This window comes from Ammodytes marinus, assembly GCF_949987685.1.
Source record: "Ammodytes marinus genome assembly, chromosome: 6".
Classification (NCBI taxonomy): domain Eukaryota; kingdom Metazoa; phylum Chordata; class Actinopteri; order Uranoscopiformes; family Ammodytidae; genus Ammodytes; species Ammodytes marinus.
The window spans coordinates 30,724,461-30,745,086 of record NC_137235.1 but is presented as its reverse complement, the minus strand read 5'-3'; the positions used below and the strand labels follow the sequence as shown (position 1 = coordinate 30,745,086).

General features: G+C 43.7%; 3 protein-coding genes across 3 annotated transcripts; 1 reads left to right on the top strand and 2 right to left on the bottom strand.

Annotated features, from left to right (window-relative positions):
- Positions 1 to 1,706: 1,706 nt before the first annotated feature.
- On the bottom strand, positions 1,707 to 5,943 carry LOC307251767 (uncharacterized protein). The gene is made up of 3 exons (XM_080029180.1): positions 5,330 to 5,943; positions 3,704 to 4,036; positions 1,707 to 2,773 (listed from the first exon to the last, which is right to left on the bottom strand). Exons 1-3 carry the CDS (start codon positions 5,898 to 5,900, stop codon positions 2,172 to 2,174), a joined length of 1,506 nt encoding a protein of 501 aa, XP_079885306.1. The 5' UTR covers positions 5,901 to 5,943; the 3' UTR covers positions 1,707 to 2,171.
- Positions 5,944 to 8,408: 2,465 nt separating this feature from the next.
- Positions 8,409 to 10,437, top strand: avpi1 (arginine vasopressin induced 1; the record flags this gene model as incomplete). Its single annotated transcript, XM_080028900.1, has 2 exons — positions 8,409 to 8,758; positions 10,236 to 10,437. 2 exons carry the CDS (start codon positions 8,409 to 8,411, stop codon positions 10,435 to 10,437), a joined length of 552 nt encoding a protein of 183 aa, XP_079885026.1.
- A 1,131-nt stretch (positions 10,438 to 11,568) lies between these two features.
- On the bottom strand, positions 11,569 to 19,821 carry pi4k2a (phosphatidylinositol 4-kinase type 2 alpha). The gene is made up of 9 exons (XM_080028678.1): positions 19,370 to 19,821; positions 17,061 to 17,261; positions 16,522 to 16,653; positions 15,578 to 15,735; positions 15,091 to 15,148; positions 14,753 to 14,852; positions 14,461 to 14,594; positions 14,307 to 14,366; positions 11,569 to 13,224 (listed from the first exon to the last, which is right to left on the bottom strand). The coding sequence occupies exons 1-9, from the start codon at positions 19,706 to 19,708 to the stop codon at positions 13,063 to 13,065; spliced, it is 1,344 nt and encodes a 447-aa protein (XP_079884804.1). The 5' UTR covers positions 19,709 to 19,821; the 3' UTR covers positions 11,569 to 13,062.
- Positions 19,822 to 20,626: the final 805 nt, after the last annotated feature.

Here is a 20,626-nt window from a genome sequence, read left to right as displayed (position 1 = left end):
CTTCATGATTTTTACATTGGCTTTCAAACTAGCTGTGAAGCCCAGAATCCTTCTTGTGTACACAGGCCTTGAACTTAGACTTTAGGGTCAGCAGGGGAAACTGCAAATATATTTAAAACAAACTGTGCACAGACATCCTTCTGCACAGTCAAGGATAAAACATCCAAGCGACGACGTTACTGTGAGTGGGACTTTAAAAATAAACCTAGTAATAATAACGCCTTGTTGATATAGCACTGAGCCATCACAGAACAGGTCAGCTGGGCACATGGTATAAGCCAAGGTATAGTGATTAAGGGAGAGCCACGTTCCCACAAAAGCAATTTCATACACTGATTTGGTCATTGTATAATACTACGCCATTTATAATTACTACGATACACAGTTTACTAGTCCCCTACACGCTGATAGGGACTCATTTGTGAGCAAAAAAAATGATAGGAGGAAGAAGTGTATTTAGCAGACACATATTAAAGATGACCACAGCCACTGCTTTAACTATGAAAGGAGGGGAACTGTCAACTTTTAAGTGCAGCCAGTGAAGCCCACAAAGTGAGTGTTGACAGTCAAAAACGTTTTGGGTGGAGTGTCACGGACATTTAAAGTAAAAACACATACGTCAAAGTGCTTAAGTGGTTGACTGCCTCCTCCACAGGACACTGGATGGGTTCTGCAGCCGCTGGTGGACGGTTAATGACAGTTGCGTTCCCTGTAAGAGAAGTGTTTTCCCACCTGGGCATGCAGGCAGGCCATTACAAAGCATAGGGAGAAAAGAGAAAAAATAACCCTGCGTTCCAATCCCCATACTTCCCTACTATTTAGTATGCCAGAAAAAGATTTAGGATGTCCCAATACATGCATGTCAATTGCAGTATGCCAAAAATACCTAGATACCCCACTAACTCCAATAGCATTTTGGAGTATTCTTCTTTATTCTTGACATTTCTCGACATAATGAAAATAAATCTTCCTTATCTGATTTTTTTTTTGTCTCTCCTGTGGCCCTTAACCTCTTCTGTACTTTAGTATGTAGTGTAGTAAACAGAAAAAGTATGTGATTTGGAACACAGGGTAACACAAAGATCAAAAACTGGGTATAAAACTAATTGGGGATAAAGAAGAGTAACCGGGAGGGTCAGTGAACTGAATACACACACACACACATCTTGTAAAACACAATCATTACTCAACTGCAGAACGTTTCATGACCTAAGATCTAGGCCTACTGTAAACACAGCCTCTATGTCATTATTAATACATCCAATCCAACTACTGAGTCAACAGGTATGGGTGTGATGGGTCTAGACTATTTCCTGGGTACACTTGGATGATTTAATTAAGCCTTAATAAAACAGCATGTTCATTAGTACTGCTGATGCAAATATTTACCTGAGTTTGTTAGTGAGGCAGGGAGACGTCAAAAAATGAACCATTACCTAACATGGGTTGTAGTATATGCATATTCTGACACTACCTGGGTGTATCTTATTTTGATTGATCTGGACTGGTGTGCATTTTCTGATATCAGTGACTATTTACACATCCGACTTAAATCAAACAATGACATTTAAGTTATAGTCAGCATACTTTGTGCACTTTTCATAATTACATTTAATTAAATCCTATACAGTATAATAAGAGGCATATTTTGGATACATTAGGCTCACAAATAATTAGAAAAAACAAGGTTAAAACAAAGTGTCTCTTTTAAAAATAACTTTCATATAACAATTTACAGGTAGAAATGGCACTTTAAAAAGGTTCCACACATTTCATATCAATAATACAACAGAGCCATCATACTATATAGTATGCAGTGACTGATCACATAACAAAAGACTATCATTTAAGGTTTGACCAATAGTGTATGTGTGGGCCATTAATGTCTCACAGAACCTTTGCCAGTAAGCATGACCCACCTCTAAAGTGCTGACAATGCAGCCTTGTCCTAGTTTAAGCTAGGTAAATTGTTAATTGTTTGCACTTTCTATTAGATACATTAATATAATTATATTTCCAAAGACTGTAAATTGTTACTAACAACAATCCTTTTCTAGAATTATAAATCAGGATACTTGAGACCCTCCAATGCGTACACAGAAAGGAGTGTGTTGCATAAAAGCTGATATTTTCTTCCCTCATGAAGACCTAAAACACTCTTGAGTCCCACGTTACTTCAGCTGGTTGCGGTGTGACCGCTGGTGGATATTGAGCCCCCCACAGTTTCTAAAAGACTTCCCACACTGTTGACAGACGTAGGGCTTCTCCCCGGTGTGGATACGGAAGTGCCTGGTCAACGCCCCCGAGTGACGGAAGCTCTTGGAGCAGATGGAGCAGGTGAAGGGCATCTCCCCCGTGTGGATGCGCAGGTGAGTCTTGAGGTTCTCCAAGCGGTTGAAGTCTCGGTTGCACTCGGTGCAGTGGAATGGGCTGCAGCCCGGTGGGTAGAGCTGCAGCCTGCTCCTCTGGCCTCCTGCTCCAGACTGCTGCTGCTGACGACTCTGCTGGAACTTGTGATGGCACTGGCCGTAGTGTCGCCGCAGCAGGCTGGGCCGGTGGAAGGTCTGACCGCAGGACTTGCAGGCGTACAGGTTGGTGAGGGTGTGGCCAAGGTGGCGGCTGCTCCGTACATGGACTCCATAGAGCTGTGGAGCAGGGGCTTGTGGGAGGGGAGCTGCTGCTGCTGCTGGCTGGAAGGTGTTGGGGAACTCGGAGGAGAGGGATGGTAGGGCGGTGGGTGGTAAGAGCTTGGTGCTCACGGTTGGAGCATTAGCTGTAGAATAGAAAAAACATATATATACACATGTGGGGGTTAAACTTAAGGAAATCACCCTCAGCTTTTTAAAAACAGATGATGTAGTGGCTACGTTTGAAAAAAGAAACGTATGTGCATATCAGGGGAGGGAATTAGCAGGGGTTTGGGGCAAAATGCAAATGGAAAATCTGAATGTCCTTAAATCATTTGAAAGGGGACCCCTGTAAAATAGAATTATTTGGGGGGGGGGGGGGGTGTACGGTATTTATATGCATGTGCAAAGCCACAATCCGAAAATGAACAGCTAGGCATGATCAGCAGTAAACTAGTATACTATATTCTAGTATAGTAAGTATCCTCTCAATAGTATATACTATGTAGGATGTATACTATAGTAGTATACTATGTTATTATAATATAGTATACATACTACATAGTATAAAAGAAAACTTATAAAAGTAATTGAATATTGGTCTTTCATGCAACAAAACTTGGTAGATAATTTTTTTCTTTCAGTTAAAGATCATCATGCGATAAGCCATAAGATAACACAGCAAATATATAGCACATGTGTATTGGCCATCATATTTATCAAAAGGTTTAAAGTTTTTTTAATTATTAGGGTTAGGCAGCAAGACAAGTATGAGATGTGGTGGTGCAGTGCCTGATCGGAAACCAAAACCACAGCAAGAGATTGTACTACTAGATTTGTAGTTAATGGCGTTCTAATGAAATGATCTTCTGCGTTGTGATTACTGATGTCATTGCAGACCTATTAGCATCACCATGGATCTCAAACATTGCAGTGTTCTGTTGCAGAGGGCTTCTCCAACCTGAGTAGAACACTGAGTACCTTAGGGTGTGTGGAGAGATGGTGAATACAGTAGCTCACTCATCTGAATAGTTAACCCCACTAATCTGTTCAAAAAGAAGGGGCCCTCTTCTTACCCTGAGCCAGCCCGGTGCAGGACTGAGGAGGAGTGCATGGATGATCCAGCACCTCTTGTTTCCACTCCTCCAGCAGCTGTGACTGGACATCCAACATACACTGTGGGCTGAAATCCTCCACTTTGATCTTGTCTGAACAGCCAGCTGAAGCATCCATCTCCTCCTCCTCTGGCTTCTCCTGCTTGACTGGGACCAGGTCAGAGGTGGAGGGCCTGTCGTCTTCCCCCCTGGGAGGTGAGGTCGAGTCCCACTCTTGAGCAGCCGGCTCTCGCCATGTCTGGTGGATGTTCTCCAACCGCACCACACACACACGGGGCAACTCTTCACCGATTCCTGGAAAAACAGACAAAGAGCAGGAGACATTTTTTTCCCTCTAAAATAAATACTGTAACAAAAGAGAAAGTGTATCCCTTGATCAGTGTAATATTAAGTTGTATGACTTAAGATACTGGAGCATGCTTTCTGTCAATGCCTTCTAAACTAAAATAAATCTAAATGATAACTTGCATATTAAAATCAGAATGAGAAAAAGCTTTATTTATCCCAAGAAGGGCAATTTAGTTTACAGTTCCAGTTCGCAGTAAAAAATCATTTGAATAAATACTATAAAAAGCAGTACGAGGTAGAAAATAACATAAATAGACAAACAGCAGTCCAACACACAAATTCAACTCGCATTCATTTCAACTCAACCTGTCAGAACAACCACCCAGCTACCCTGGTGCTCTCCACCTACTCCTGACCCTTGTGATCATTCAGTAACCTGATGGCTGCAGGAATGAATGAGTGTGAGTACCTCACTGTTCTTGCCCTGATTGAAAGATAGCGCCGCCCGGAGGGCAATAGTGTGAATTCCTCACTGAGGACATGGTCAGACTGACTCATAATGCATTTGGCTTTCTGGACGGCATGTTTGTTCCACAATGAACGTATGCTCTTCAGCTGGATTCCAGTGATCTTTGAACAGATCTTTACAATGTTATTTAAACTGTTCTGGTCCTTCACTGACAGACAGTTAAACCAGCATATCTATCTATCTATCTATCTATCTACTGACAGACAGTTAAACCAGCATGTAAATGAAAAAGTTAAAAGACTCAATGAAAGACTGATAAAAAGTTCTCAAAATAACTTTGGAGACACTGAAAGAGTTGAGCATTCTCAACAAGTGAACTCTTTGTTGTCACTTTTTCACAATGACCTCAGTATTTGCATGAAATTTAAGCTGGTTATCAAATACTGTGCCTAATGGTGTAAATGAAATGGATGAAATGACTTGTTTTCAACCCATACTGTAATAAACTGACGGTGATCCCAACATGTTGCTGATGCTATTCAGTCAATAACTCTAAAATGAACGCTCATCTTTTAACCCAGGAAATAAATCAATCATTTTAAATAAAGAGACGAGTTAGGTGTTATCACTGGATATTCTGGATTTTTTGTTAAATATAAACATTTGAGTTACCTGCATTTAAAAACACGTCACATCCATTATACATACTACATTCAGAAAAGAAGAGCAGCATTGGAAACAAAGGTAGTCAATGGTATTCTTGTTGTCCTACAAATGTATGATGTAGGAGATTGTCAGACAGAAAAATAAAAACTCCTACGTAGGCCTACCTTTAGTCAACGCGTCACAGACAATAGCCCCTCTATTGAACGTCTGGTCTGGGGCACCTGGAGTAGCGTCACTGACATGCAGTGTAGTCACCTCATCGCCCAATCGCTGCTCTTCGTGGCTGACCACATGTTTATGTTGAGGGTCAGAACTTCCACCTCGGACCCCGTAGCAACCACTTGCACTGGCCACTTTGTTAATCGGGCTCGTTTGGTTGCCTTGTTTTGGTTGAGGCGCTGGATCTGTGTGTTTGGTGGCGTTCAGGTGTTGTTGGTGTGTAAACGGAGCAGAACACTTGCCACATCTTTCCTCCATGCGCGCAGAGTCCAGCATAGCTTCAGCTCTCTGCAGTCGCTGTTTGAGAGACTCGTTCTCTCGTCGCATTTTTTCCTGGAGGTCTCCCGTTGCCTGACACACAAGCTTTGACACCTCTCGAACTGCTATCTCCACGGCCACTTCAAATGTTCCATGTATCGCTAAGACTAGCTCTTCTGGCAAAGACAGCGCAGCGTCGGCTCCGGCTGCCTTTGTCTCGGACGGCCGTGTTTTAGTCACAGACAGCCGCGGCTTCATGGTTGCATTTAAAAGGCACTTCTTCAGCTCGGTGCAATTATTCGGTAAGGACTCTGAACATCAAAAGATTTCAGATATGGATGCCTTGGGCGACACACAGCAGTTTGCAAGAGGTGTGACTTCCGCTGACATACTGACATCTTCCGGTGAAGCGCCTGAACTGCGCCAGTTCTTAAAATAAAAAATAAAAGCACATTTGAAACGAGTTTGATGGAGAAACTCAAGTTTATTGTGTTAGCAAAACATCCCAAAAGGCACTTTAACAGGCATAGGTCTAAACAAATTGGAAAAGATGCTTCAGGGCGTCGTCCCTTTATAGTGGTCCAACTGGGACAATATCCAACCAGACGGTCCGAGGATGGCCACAGTCAGCACAGTCAGCGCGAACGCAAATTCCTGTAGGACAGAGCATAGCCTATGTTATTTCAGTTAGGCTAAAGTATCCAGACGCACTTTGGCAGGGCCGCTGCAAGAGCCTGAATTCCCAGTTACCTTCTGAGGTAGTGTGGTAGAATGTAGAGGTTGCACGATAAGCAGTTCTAAAGGAAAAGGTCACTGGAGGAGGACGAAAAGTAGGCTTCACAAGTTCCTGAATATAAGCGCTGTGCTGTAGTCTTAAGAGGTATATCAAAGAAAACATAAACTCACCATTGACGTAACTTTATTTTTCGGTGGTTTGCCGTTGACAAGGCCTGCTCGTTGTTGAATCATTGCGCCTGCCCTGGGACCAATGAGGGCCCGTCGAGCCATAAGCTTTTTAGCAAAAAGCACAAACATGTTAAGCTTAGAAGAAAAAAGACCTGAGAATGAGATCAGAGATAATAATCACCGCTCATCAACAATGTGGGAAGGATCCGCGCGCGCTTTAAAGTAAGAGCACACCTGCTAATTGGTCTGATTGTAATTAGGCTGCTGCCTTCAAGTGTTATTGGAAAAATAGGCCTACTCCAGTTGTTTCTGAAATTCTTTGCGACAGTTCATCTCATCGGCATTTAGATAAATTGCTTAGTTTGACCTATCCGCAGTAAGCTATAGGCTACGTTAGAGTTACAGTTACTACATTAATAGATGGGAGCGAGAGCTCCAAATTGATTATTATTATTATTATTTAATTAGGCTATTGCTTTTTTTTACGTTTTCATTGTTCGCAAATTATAATGACTAGGCTTAGATAAACAGCCTAAAACAGGCCCGCCCTCTACGATTCGTTATTGATTCAATTGAACTCATGGGTCCTTATCATAGATAGTAGCCTATAATAAATCCTTATATCATAGCAGACCTACCACAGATGGTAGGAAAAGGGCGCCACTTAGTGGTCAATCATTATCCAGAAATAATCATTCTTACCTGATGGAACTTTAATATCATTAACAAATTTAGACCAACAACCCAGCTACTTTAGTTAAACAGAAATGTTCCGGTTGGTGCTGTGTATGATTTTATGGAGTAGGCTATGTTAAAATGTGTGCCCACCCTGCTCCAAATCTGCCTTTGGGATAATAAAGTGAATCAATCAATAAATCAACCATTGGTATAATGTCAGGTAGGCTATATGTTACTAAATAAACCCCAGTGAGACAAAGTATAGGCCTTATTGCAGCAAAACAAACACAAGGAAGAAAAGCTCAATCAATAGCGTTAGAAAACAACCTAGCACATTTTTCTCTATCGTCAGACCGGTACATGTTTTGACTTAGACAACTCGGTACGCACGTCACTCATGGATTACCCTTTGATTATTCCCGCGTGGCCTCGTGCGCCACTGACGCAATCTATATGGTCAGCAGTGTGTGGCGTCATCATTAGGAGGCGTTTGCATAGTCTGGATGCTGGTTCAGGACTCAGGTTGTTCGTCTGCATGTGGTGCGTGATCCCCGTCTGTCTCATCAAACTCTATAGGGGAAGGTAAGCACTCATCACATTGTACCAGTGATTCATTGTTTTCAGGGTTTTTTTTTTACCCATAAGGAATCCGGCTAATGGAGATGTTAATAGGAATAGTACAGTAGAAAGAGTTGTATTTCTATTTGATTTTAAAGTCCAATTATATTTACAAAAACATTTTCAACACTGATGTATTCAATAGCTAGCCTGCCAGTGGTGTGTATGAAATGGACTGACGAATGAAAATGATCCTTGCCTGCAGCCAGACATTATGTGTGTTTGTGCGTGCATGTGTTCACACACGTGCTTGTGTGTTACCTGTCCCTACACACATACTGTATGTCCCATGACTAATGAGATAAGGCTTAATCACAGCGGGAAGGGCAGCTGATGTACTGTAACTTGTTTTCATTTGGCCGGAGCCTTGGAAATGTGTCTGCTGGCTCAGGCTGAAGGCTGGAGCTCTTTCTGTGAGCTCTTTAGTCTTTAGTTAAACTCATTTGGCCTTTTTCCTTGCTCCACCCTTTCAGCTGACCCATCAGGTTTTGTTTACCAGCCTCTTGACATTGCCCTTCTTGTCCTGCCACCTGGAAGCTCATCTCTCCCCCCCCTGTGACAACCATGGCAGCAGCCCCAGCATGCAGCTCTGTGGAGAGTGGTCTGCCGGTGCAGTGCGGCCTCTCCAGTCGTCGCAGCAGAAAGTCGGGATGCTCCAACATCTTCACGGGGGTCCACTTGCACCAGCTGCACAGGCTGTTCAGGACGGCTGGGGACAGAGACGCAGAGCACCAGGCCAGGCTGGTGTGGAACGGGATGAATGCAGACCTGATGGAGGGAGCGGAGGAGGACCAGGACCTGGCAGTGCTGGCCCAGGCCTTGGTGGGGCTCCGAGTGAGGGCAAGGAAGAAGGCGGGCGTCAGAGCGGAGGCACGCAGAGAACACAAGTGGCTCAGAGCATCAGGATATCTCAGGTAAGTGACAAGGGTCAAACAGCTGGAGGGGGCAGCAAACAAAAAGTAAAGAAAGGATGTGAAAAGTGATGTGTAGACGAGGAGTTAAAAAGGAAAAGGAGGGAGACATTCTCTTAATCCATTGGGCTCAGTGGCAGAGTCTTTCTCTGTTCTCTCTCCCTTACATACTTCTAATCTGTCCTCTCCTGTTTATGTAGTAACAGTTGTACATGTCTAAAAGTCAAGACCCCCCCCCCCCCCCGCTTCTTGAAATGCAGTGTGTAAATTGTCATGTGCTTAACAAACTCAGCATGATCTCACAAGACTCTTCTCTCCCTCTCTCTGCATAACACACACACACACACACACACACACACACACACACACACACACACACACACACACACACACACACACACACACACACACACACACACACACACACACACACACACACACACACACACACACACACACACACACACACACCCCATGTGTCATGCTTTGCTATCCACATTCCTCACTGAGACCAAATTAGATTTGTTGGAGCAGTAATGAAGTGCCACAGAATGGTGTGTGTGTGTGTGTGGGTCTTTCAGGAGCGGTGGAGTGGAGTGATAACAAAATGGTGTACTGCAGCTTTGTCAGCAGCCAGGCTAGCGACATGGCTTTATGGAAAGAAATGGCAAAATGTCAGGCCGCCACCCCCCCACCCTTTGGTCCAGTCTGGAACAATTATTTTGGACGGATTGCCATGACAATTTGTACAGACATTCCCCCCCGCTCCACCATGAGGTAGAGGCTTCAGATTAGATGTCATGTACCCCTCAGGAAAAAAGAGTCAATGTCATTTAAAGGTGGAATTGTTATTTGTCGAGGACAATTCCCAAACCCCATGACTCTGGTGTACTTCTTTTTATGCTTTATTTTTGTGTTACACCATTCGCCAGGGGACATATTACCAAGAACTCCATTTTAGATTGGACAAATACAAAGCCTAACAATTAGGGAAGATAAACAAATAAAAAGCAACCGGAACATAACAAATCTTATGGTCTACTTATTTAGTGACACAGACACTCTTAACTGACACAGTGAACACATTGGTGGAGCAGTCTCTCTCTCTCTCTCTCTCTCTCTCTCTCTCTCTCTCTCTCTCTCTCTCTCTCTCTCTCTCTCTCTCTCTCTCTCTCTCTCTCTCTCTCTCTCTCTCTCTCTCTCTCTCTCTCTCTCTCTCTCTCTCTCTCTCTCTCTCTCTCTCTCTCTCTCTCTCTCTCTCTCTCTCTCTCTCTCTCTCTCTCTCTCTCTCTCGAGACCACAAATTAACTTTAGATAACAATTAATGTTTACTGTCTTGATCGAACAACCGCATTTTGTAGAAGTTAGACGTATGGATTGTAAGTTGGTCTAATGTGCTCAAAGTACAGTATATGTACAGTAAAGTAGGGCATGTGAAAGACCCAACCAAACCATAGTGTTCTTCTTCTCTTTCTCCCAGGGTTGAGGAGCCCTTCTGCGGCTGCACTGATGAGGTCGAGGAGGACACCCCCCCGCTCAGTCCAGGAAAATGTCTGCTGTCCAGCGAGGAAGACATGGCAGAGAACCTCAATCCCTTCAAACCCTCCTCCTGGCGCTTTGATTTGACCAGACAGGAGTGTAGCGCACGCTCTGAGCACTACCTTCACCGCATCCTCCACTGAAAAGAAAAAGACTGCCATTTGGAACACAGCAAAAAGTGGTGAAGAAATGGTTAGCTGACAAACACATTAACGTTTTACAGTGGCCCAGCCAGAGTCTTCCAGTTTAGAATCTGTGGAGGGAGCTAAAGATCAGGGTGATGGCAGTGAGACCCTCCAAACTGAAAGAGTTGAAGCTCATTGATAAAGATGAATGGGCAAAAATACCAGGAGAGACATGCAAAAAGCTGGTCAGCAATTATAGAAAGTGTTTGATTGCTGTTAGGGCTTTTTGTATTGATTATTGAGAAGGGTATGAATAATTTTGGACATGCCACTTTTTGTTCATATTTTTTCCCCACAATGATGCCTCTTGAACATGGTCTTATTATCTTCTGGGAGAAGCCTGTGTCATTTAAAATCAAGAAAACACTTGCTGGTTGAATAAAAGTAACTTTAAGTCAAAATTTGCCAGGGGATATGAATAATTTCAGGCATGACTGTATATTATTATATCGTACTCTACCCGTTAGACCCCCCAGCACTGGTGAGCTTTGGAATACCTTATTGCCGATTAGTCCAACTGTTCTTTTTTTCCTCCAACTGTTGGAAATTCAACTGGCATCTGTTCCAACACAGGCCTGTTGGAGAAGGCTTTTGCAGGAGACAGACAGAAATGGCTTTTGTGTTTAGAAATCTCTGATGTACATGTACTATAGGCTACGTTAGAGTACAATGTTTTTTCAAGGCACACCAGGTTAAAGGAGTTAGCTAGACAGATGGCGCTGCCAGTGACGGCAAACTCATGACATACTATCATGTTAAACAGGAGGAGGATATTGTAATGCTGCTCATGCAATGATACTTTTCTATAGAGCATTTCAAGCCATGTTTGAGATTCTTCATGACCTTTTTTTCCTAAAATAAATATCCTAATGATCCTAAAAATGTGTCATATTCTTTTAAAGTCTGCCTTGACTAACCCATCTAGCATATACACAGGGCGGTCATATCATGTTTTTGACTTTAACAGCAGAAAACTGAATCCAATAAAGCACTTTTCTCCAGCTGCTCTGGGAGGATTCTTCACATTTACGTAGTGTGACTGTATCAACATTCACAAACACACATGTCATCTGTATTATTGGAATATGTTTTAATTATAGTCTATCATTAAATTATTACATACAAATGATACAGTGCATTGTCACAATACTTTTTCATGTCAGTTCAGTAGAGCAGGAAGTTACTTTAGTCGTTAGGTCCACCTGTTAGAGCCAGAGAATGAACAGAAGTCCAGACATGGCCCAGACACAGTGGGAGCTTGTGGATTGGGAAGCAACCCGCCTGGGACTGTCCCCAATGATTTTCACTCATCAGTGAAAGAAGAAAAACAAACTAGGCGAGCCAATCAGACTTAGATCTTATCTAAAAACAAAACACTTTGTGTCTTAAAACAAAAAACTTCCTCCGATTTCCAACATCACCACCAGATGAATTGCAGATCCTAATCTGAACTAGAGCTGCAACGATTAATCGACAAATCAATTATTAATCGATTATTAAAATCATTGCCAACTACTTTGATAATCGATTAATCGTTTCAAGTCATTTTTTAATAAAACAAATTCCGAATTCTCTGATTTCAGCTTCTCAAATGTGAATATTTTCTGGTTTCTTTAATCCTATTATGACAGTAAACTGAAATATCTTTGTGTTTTGGACATAAAAATACATTTGAGGAAGTCAACATGGGCTTTGGAAAATTGGTCAACATTTTTCACCATTTCTGACATTTTACGAGCCAAAACACTAATCGATTAATCGAGAAAATTATCGACAGATTAATCGATTATTAAAATAATCGTTAGTTGCAGCCCTAATCTGAACAGTACAGAGTAACTGTGAAAGCCGTTCACATGGCTTGTGTTCACCGGGTAGAGACATACACACACTTGAGTGAGCAGTTCCCCTTTAAATATTACCGCAATTAACACTTCTCTTATTTGTTAAAAACAAACAAACAAAAAACGCTAGTGGCATCGCTGCTTTCACCAGCCCAGAGATTTCTAACTGCAGGTGATTATTTTAAAAGAAAGGCAGAGAGGTATGAAGAATAATCAAAAACATGGAATGCGACCCCACCATCCAGCCCAGTGTGTGTGTGTGTGTGTGTGTGTGTGTGTGTGTGTGTGTGTGTGTGTGTGTCTCTGTCTGTCTGTCTGTCTGTGTGTGTGTGTGTGTGTGTGTCTGTCTGTCTGTCTGTCTGTGAGCGAAAAATCCCATGCACCCGTGTGTCCCGAAAGAGAAGTCCTGACATCTCACCGAAATCTTTCTCTCTCGCAGGAAGTGACTGAATCATTTAGAGCGTTCTGTTCATTCTTCATCGACATCCACTCAAGGCACAGAGGCAAAACTGGGAAGATGTGTTAGGAAACTCTTCCTCTTTTTTTGCCCTCTTCACTCACTCGCTCGCTGTTTGTGACCCAAAATATCCACACGGGGAGGGGGTGGTGATTAATTCCATTTTAGCGGGGACAGGAAACCCTGGCTCCCAGATTCTGTCTCTGTCTTCCATGGCCATGCCGACACCACCTCTCTCCTCGGCCTCCTGCCGTCTCATGTGCTTCCACTCTCATGCTGTGGCTCCTACCACCAGGTGAAGAAGGGTCTTCTGCTCTGGAAGCTCTGTGTGTAGGACTCACTGTTGGCTCTCTGGGGGGCTCTGGCCGTTTCCACGATGACTGGGGGCATCTGGACCAACTGCAGGGGCGTCTTACCGTCCTTAAGGGCTTGGCACAGGTTCAGGACCTAGGGAGAAAAAAAATGGGGAGAGAAAATGAGACTTGTCTTGCATGTGTCAAACTGCTGAAAAAGAAGTAGTGCCTCTCTTTTAAAGCTATAGTGCATCATTTCTGTTGCCCCCTCGGGGAATTCGGAGAATTTACAACAACACTGTCGGCACATCTACATGGTGTAAGCCTTTCAGTGATCACACATTTTATACCATGTATCTGTTGCACGTCCAGGTTTTTCTTAGCGATAGAATAACTGAAACATTTCTTGGGCGCTTCTTGGGATTTTTCAGAGCTCCTGCGCCAGTGTCAGGGGGGTGGCAACAGTTTGTAAACGCTGCCATACTGAGAAATACAGAGCCGATAGGCTTAAAGAGCACCTATTGTGCTTTTTCAACTTGTATGACCTATAAACGTTGTTATAATGATTTATAGTCATGTTTAACCATACTAAAGTGTCAAATAATGACTTACATGCATTTAGACGTATTCCCTGCTGACCGTCTGGGGTGGCTGTGCAGAGCGCTAAACACTAGGAACGCCGGTCGCGATTCACTTGTTCAAATTGCCGGGATTTATCTACGTTGATCAATCCAGATTTTCCATGTATTGTAATGCTGCAACGTGCTCAGGCACGATCCGGCCATGCCCCCACCTGCCTGCTCAAATCTGCCTGTGCACCGCTGAAAGTCTTCCGGAAGGTAACCAATCACAACGGAGTGGGGTTTGCAGGAGGGGGGCAAGGGGGCGGAGAACGACGAAGCCCAGTGTTGACAGAGAATGCTGAAAACCCCAGATGAGAGGAAGAGTTTCCCGAAAATCTACATAGTTTTTTTGTGCTGTGATTCGTGTCAGGTTGCTCTATAGGAGTCATTAATGAGAAATTAGTATAATAGGAGATCATTAATCAACTTTTAAGTCAACTCATTTTGCGATGGCTTGAATGTAACCGACATTCATTTATATGAAAAAGTTACGCACTGTGGCTTTAAGGAGTGTTGCATCCCCTATTTGGAGACACTGGACTAGAGGTCTTTGTACGTCTTATCTAAATGCAGAAAAAAACAATGTGTTTAGAGAACAAATAATCAAACTCACCTGCCCCCTCATTACTGCTACTTGTTTGTGGAACTGTCCTCGGTCAAAACCCGGGTCTTTCTGTGAGACACATTGCAGACATGTTAAAAAGAATTCTCACACCTTCTGCACAAAACAACTTGGCTGAACTACTTACATGGCCGTCCCTCCATACCTTGAATAATTCGTACAGGTCCTCTTCAAGGTCTTTGATGAAATTTGGGTCGGAGAGTTTGGGCAGGACCAGCTCCTTGATTTCCTGGGAGAAGGGGACTTTGGCCTGGGAAAGCCACGCCCAGTAGAACGGGTCTGGTGATTGGATACAAATGAAAAACGGTGTCTCTATGATCATGTGATCAGGTAGTACTTGTAAAGAGAGCTGGAAGGTGAATGAAACAGTGACTGGGTGGAGTCATACAATGGATAGAACTGTATGAGAGCATTGATTGGTCGGCGTGCGTGCTTACAGGCTCTCCAGGAGTCAGGGTGTTTGAGGGGGAAGGCGAGGCCGTTGTCTATAGCTGCCAGCTTGATGATAGGATCCTTCACTACCACCCAGTCTGAGTCCTATACAATTAGGGAAAATGGACATACAATAAACAGGTATTCAGGCACTTTTTAAGCGAGTGTTGAGACTCATATCTTTAACACTTTTACTGTATTTTATTCTATTCTATATTTTCTAATCTGAGCACATTGAGAACGTACTCTGCCCACACCGACATTTCACTGCACATGCTGTATGAGCAATGTGACAAATAAACTCTTGTGATCTTCGAATCTGTTGTGAGTGTGTCCTCCTCACCTTACTTCCAACTGGGTCCATTGGACAGTCGTACTTCAGCAGCCAGTTGTCATTTCCCCTGTCTAGAATACAAACTCAAATGAAACTAAAATCCTAACGAGTAAAATCTTAAATCAACCAAGAGTTAGACAACATGCACTTCACTCAACAAACAATGTTGTCAGATGAAGAAGCTGCCAAGGATGCATTCAAGACCACAACATGTTTTTCTCTATCAATATACAGTCTAATAATCAGATCAGCTGATGGACTTTACACATCTTCCACCGCAGCCTTAAAGCACATCTCTTCAGACTGCACTTCGACTAAAATAAATAAAATAAAAAATGGCGCTTGATACATCTCCATGTAGCACTTGCAGTACATGTGGCTTGGTTTATTATGGTTGAATGCTCTTAATGGAAGTCGCTTTGGATAAAAAGCGTCAGCTAAATAGAATGTAATGTAATGTAAACCTAGTCTGCCAGGGGGGGGGGGGACAGTATACATGCCTGTGTTCCTGATAATGTAGTCGAGCACCACCAGCCGCTCAAACTGCATCTGGAGCTGACGGTTGGTGTTCTCAGGCAAAGGCTCGGCCTCAAACCTCCGCAGCCAGAAATCTGCATCTTTGTATCCGTCGACGAATATCTGGAAGGAACCGACCTGGGGAAAAGGGAGAAAGCAACCGTTCATTATGTTACAAACACACACACATTACATGTGCTCTCTGGGTGTCTGGGGCATCGTTTTTTTTTTTTTAAATGGTAAATGGACTTGACTTATATAGCACTTTTTAGCCGATTTTCTCAGCCCCAAAGCGCTTTACAATTCTTGCCACATTCACCCATTCATACACCGATGGCAGTTGCTGCCATGCAAGGCGCTCTCTGAACCATCGGGAGCAATGTGGGGTTCAGTGTCTTCCCCAGGGACACTTCGACATGTGGTGGGTAGGCGGGGGATCGAACCTCTGACCCTGCACTCCAGAGGACGATCTCCCTACCCGCTGCGCCACAGCCGCCCGAACACTGTTTTTACAGACTGTAATGCCATTGTCCTTAATGTGCTTAACTGACTTAAAGCTAAAATTGCTCTCTCCTAACAGCATTCACACAATAGGACTTGTTGAGAGCACATCAGTGTACTTCAGTTGCAACTAAAACAATTACCTTCGAAGTTAGAAAATAAGGATTTACATTTGATTACAATGACACAACACATTTACACCCGTTCTCTTACTTTTGTCGAAAGCCATTCAGAGAAAACAAAATAATAAATGAAAAAGAAGTGGGGAGTTAATACAGTAGATTAGAGACAGTAACTTAAAATCATAATATCATATATAATAATTAGATTTCAAAGCTTTTTGAGAGTTACATTCTACTTCACCAGTCACTGAAAAGGTGTAATTAATTACCCGTGAAACACCACAACTCTTCCATATCATACCTTCGGTGGCAGTCCGATCCTGTGGAAGCGCTGGCCCACTTTAGGCACCTTCTCCAGGGCTAGCCGCTTACCTCGAGATTTCACCCTGTCTATGGCACTGTAGTTGAAGGTCTCACTCGCCAGGTACACCACCTAGAGCGCCCGGAGATTGATTTGAGAGTGGTTATTTGTAGCTGTGTGTGTGTGTGTGTGTGTGTGTGTGTGTGTGTGTGTGTGTGTGTGTGTGTGTGTGTGTGTGTGTGTGTGTGTGAGTGAGTGAGTGAGTGAGTGAGTGAGTGAGAGAGTGAGAGAGTGTGTGTGTGTGTGTGTGTGTGTGTGTGTGTGTGTGTGTGTGTGTGTGAGAGTGTGAGAGTGTGAGAGTGAGTGAGTGAGTGAGTGAGTGAGTGAGTGAGTGAGTGAGTGAGTGAGTGAGTGAGTGAGTGAGTGAGTGAGTGAGTGAGTGAGTGTGTGAGTGTGTGAGTGTGTGAGTGTGAGTGAGTGAGAGAGTGAGAGAGTGTGTGTGTGTGTGTGTGTGTGTGTGTGTGTGTGTGTGTGTGCACCTTGGTCCGTGGCACGATGTTGAGCTCCAGCTTCTGATCGACCAGGCTGGCCCCGGCCTCAGACAGGTAACCCTGGTTCAGGACCAGACAGTCGCGGCCGAAGCAGCAGGGACAGCACAGCTTCTGGAGCCACTTGGTCCACTTGGGGTTCAGCTGGCCGTAGGGCTCCTCATTCTTAGGTTTAAAAACGCCAATGATTTTCTGTGGAGGGAAAGGGCAGGGGGGAGAGGGGGAGTATGAGAAGTGGAATCAGGGAAGAGAGGGGGCAGAAAGGAAAGTTTAGGAATGGAGAAGAAAAAAAGTAAGACCATCCTACTTTTTAATTCAAGGACAATGCTCTCTTTTGTAAACTTGAAAATGGACCTGAAGCAGCATACAGCTTTGGGGCCTCTTAGGCGGTCAAAAACTTGTCAACCTGAAATCTACTGTTACTGAGATTAAATTGAATTGGTCTAATGTTGATAAGCAATGAATGGATAGATTTGTGGTGCAGTGTCACTTTAAATTAAAGTATGTAGAAAAATCACATGTCACATTACGCTGGTATGACACACACACACACACACACACACACACACACACACACACACACACACACACACACACACACACACACACACACACACACACACACACACACACACACACACACACACACACACACACACACACACACACACACACACACACACACACACACACACACACACACACACACACACACACACACACACACACACACACACACCGATTACAACATGAAACTTAGTCATTGAAGAGAATTATACCCTCACAGAGAGCTAGCACATGACTACTACTTAGCACACTGGTGACTAAAGAAACAGGAGAGGGGGAGTGGGTCACTGGATGAAAACCTCACCCATTTCAACCTACACAACTCATTTCTGTTGGGTGAGCCTTTAGTGACTGGAGAAAGAGGTATCTATATCTCGTCATGAGCAGCAGACTGAAAAATACAAGTGAAATCTAATTTCTGAGGCTCCGGCCACAAAGTCAAAAGACGCACTTCCTTTTTTTAACATGTTCTGAAGACAATGCACACTGTAGATAAGGGCAAAGTGATAGGACAGTGTGTGTGTGTGTGTGTGTGTGTGTGTGTGTGTGTGTGTGTGTGTGTGTGTGTGTGTGTGTGTGTGTGTGTGTGTGTGTGTGTGTGTGTGTGTGTGTGTGTGTGTGTGTGTGTGTGTGTGTGTGTGTGTGTGTGTGAGAGAGAGAGAGAGAGAGAGAGAGAGTTGTTGGTCAGCTCCAGCAGTGCTGATCAAAGTCTAATCTGACACCATTAGAAATGAGGAGGTGTCATCCAGGGCGATAGGACCAGGGCGAAGAAACGCTCTATAATGCTCCCTGTGCTGCACAACGTTAAAACACTGGCAGGAATAAAGTGATTCCAAGCGCAACAAATCAGACATGCACCACATCGATGTATGCTTTGATTACTAAAGAATGTGTGCTTAGCTTTTAGGAAAGAAAACACACACACACACTGTTACTACTACACACAGCGACATGTTTTTTCTTATCTGTGTGTCTGTTATTGTTGACATCACTGCGACAGCTGGTCAGAGGTGGACCTTCACTACTCTGATATGATGCAAAACCTGCCAGCTCAGCCACAGTCACGGGTATGATAAGAGATCGTTTTAGGGGGAGCTAGCTACGCAGTTGCAATAATAGTTCAAACTAGTTAAAAGGTGAATGTAAATGTTGAACACATTTTCAATAAATATGGAGCAGCAAATGTATCTATTTAGAGGGGTGTGATTGTTTCTGTGTCTGTATATACCTCTCATTGGGAATGGTTCAGTAGCAGAGTTAACACAGGAGTGAGCTGACAAGGGTCACCGTGGCCAGTAAACTAATCAGAGGGACACAGAGTGAGTTGAGGGCAAGGGAGTGAACAAAGAATATATATATAGGAATCAATGTATCCAACCATAATGGGAGTGAGACGTGTATGTCTGTTTCCATGAACTGCCAGGTCATTGTCCGCCTTGTTGGACTATAAAGTTGCAATCCATATTCTTCCATTCTAAGCTGCTGCTGCTTATTATTTGAAACCGAGTGAACACTGTAGGTTCATGTTGCTTTTAGACGCCTAGCAGTCTGTTTGCCCAGTCATCCCAGGCTAGTGAGAAACGGCCTTCCAAGAAGAGACATTACCCAAACAGTCTTGCAGTGTTTAGTCATTGCATCACGCTCAACACTTGAGATTTCATAGAGATATTAATCAGACAGTTACAGGGTCCGTTAGCACAACAAGCACGTCGGCTAGCGGATTCTCCTCTTACCCCAAGCGAGTCTTTGACAAAGTAGCTCCCACTGGATCCCTGGTAGATCCTCTCCGGGTAGATCCCCTCCTCGATGGCTCGCTCGGCCTTTCGGATGATGTCTCTGAACTCGGGATCTTCCGGGAACTCGTTCCTGTGCGGCTCCCGCGGCGAACTCCCACGGTCCCGGTCCAGGAGCGGCTGTCTCTCCCGGCTGCGTCCAGGACTGCCGGCCGGGATGCGGACCACCGAGCCCGGGGTGCTTCCAAACGAGCCCCGGGGGCTGGCGGGCTCCGTGGGACCGTAGCTGAAGTCACCCGAGTCCCGGAGCGGAGAGACAAGCGGACTCGTCTCGTCCATAGTTTCGGCGATTTACTAGAGTTATTTTAAACTCCTGGAGAAAGAGAAGGAAGAGAAAAGAGGACGAAATAGAAGAGGGAAAGAAAGCGGGATGGATGTTGTGTTAGCTAGTACTGACGCTGGCTAACAAGGAAACACTAGAAGGAAAAAAAAGTAAAGTCAGCTGACTGTTAGCTTCCGGAAGGAGGTGGGACACGGAGAGTGTTTTGGTCTTTGACCAATCAGCGTTCAAATACGCCTATCAACAATTTAGTCTCCAGCGCTGATTGGACACAATCATTCTACCCACGGAAGACACGTGAGAGCATAGTTAACCCAATCAATTAACTCCGTTTAAAAAACATTTGATAAACAACCACTTCATTTTATGAAGGTGTTTTTTATAAGTACATTTTATATTCACACATGTCGTTTTTTTAAAGTGTCCCTAAATTGTATTGTGATTAAAAATGAATTCAAAATAGTTTTTCAGTCTTTAAAAAGGGAGGATAGAAATGCCATTGTTTACATGCAGTTGTCAGACTGGTACATCTCACATTGCATTAAAGGACAGGCTATATTCAGCCAAAAAGCTTGTTGGTCCTATACTGAAATTTCACCATGTCATTTTTGACAAAAAAAATTCAATAAATTTGAATGGCAAAGGGATTTTCCATTGTGCTGGACATAGTGTCTGTGACTTCTGTTCTGAGGTTGGTCAATCCTATAATTCATTTAAATGTTGCACTTTTCCCTCCCTGTAATCCTATGTTGGAGATCAAGCCATCACTGAGCAATGGACACTGTCTGGACAAAAAGCCAGACTTCAATCTCGCCTCAATTCAGGTCAAGTTTCTAGCTCAAAGGTGAGACAGTAAAATCTGGACTTCTCTGAAATTAGGCCCAAGAGTCAGACTGAAGCAGAACCTTCTGCTGTGA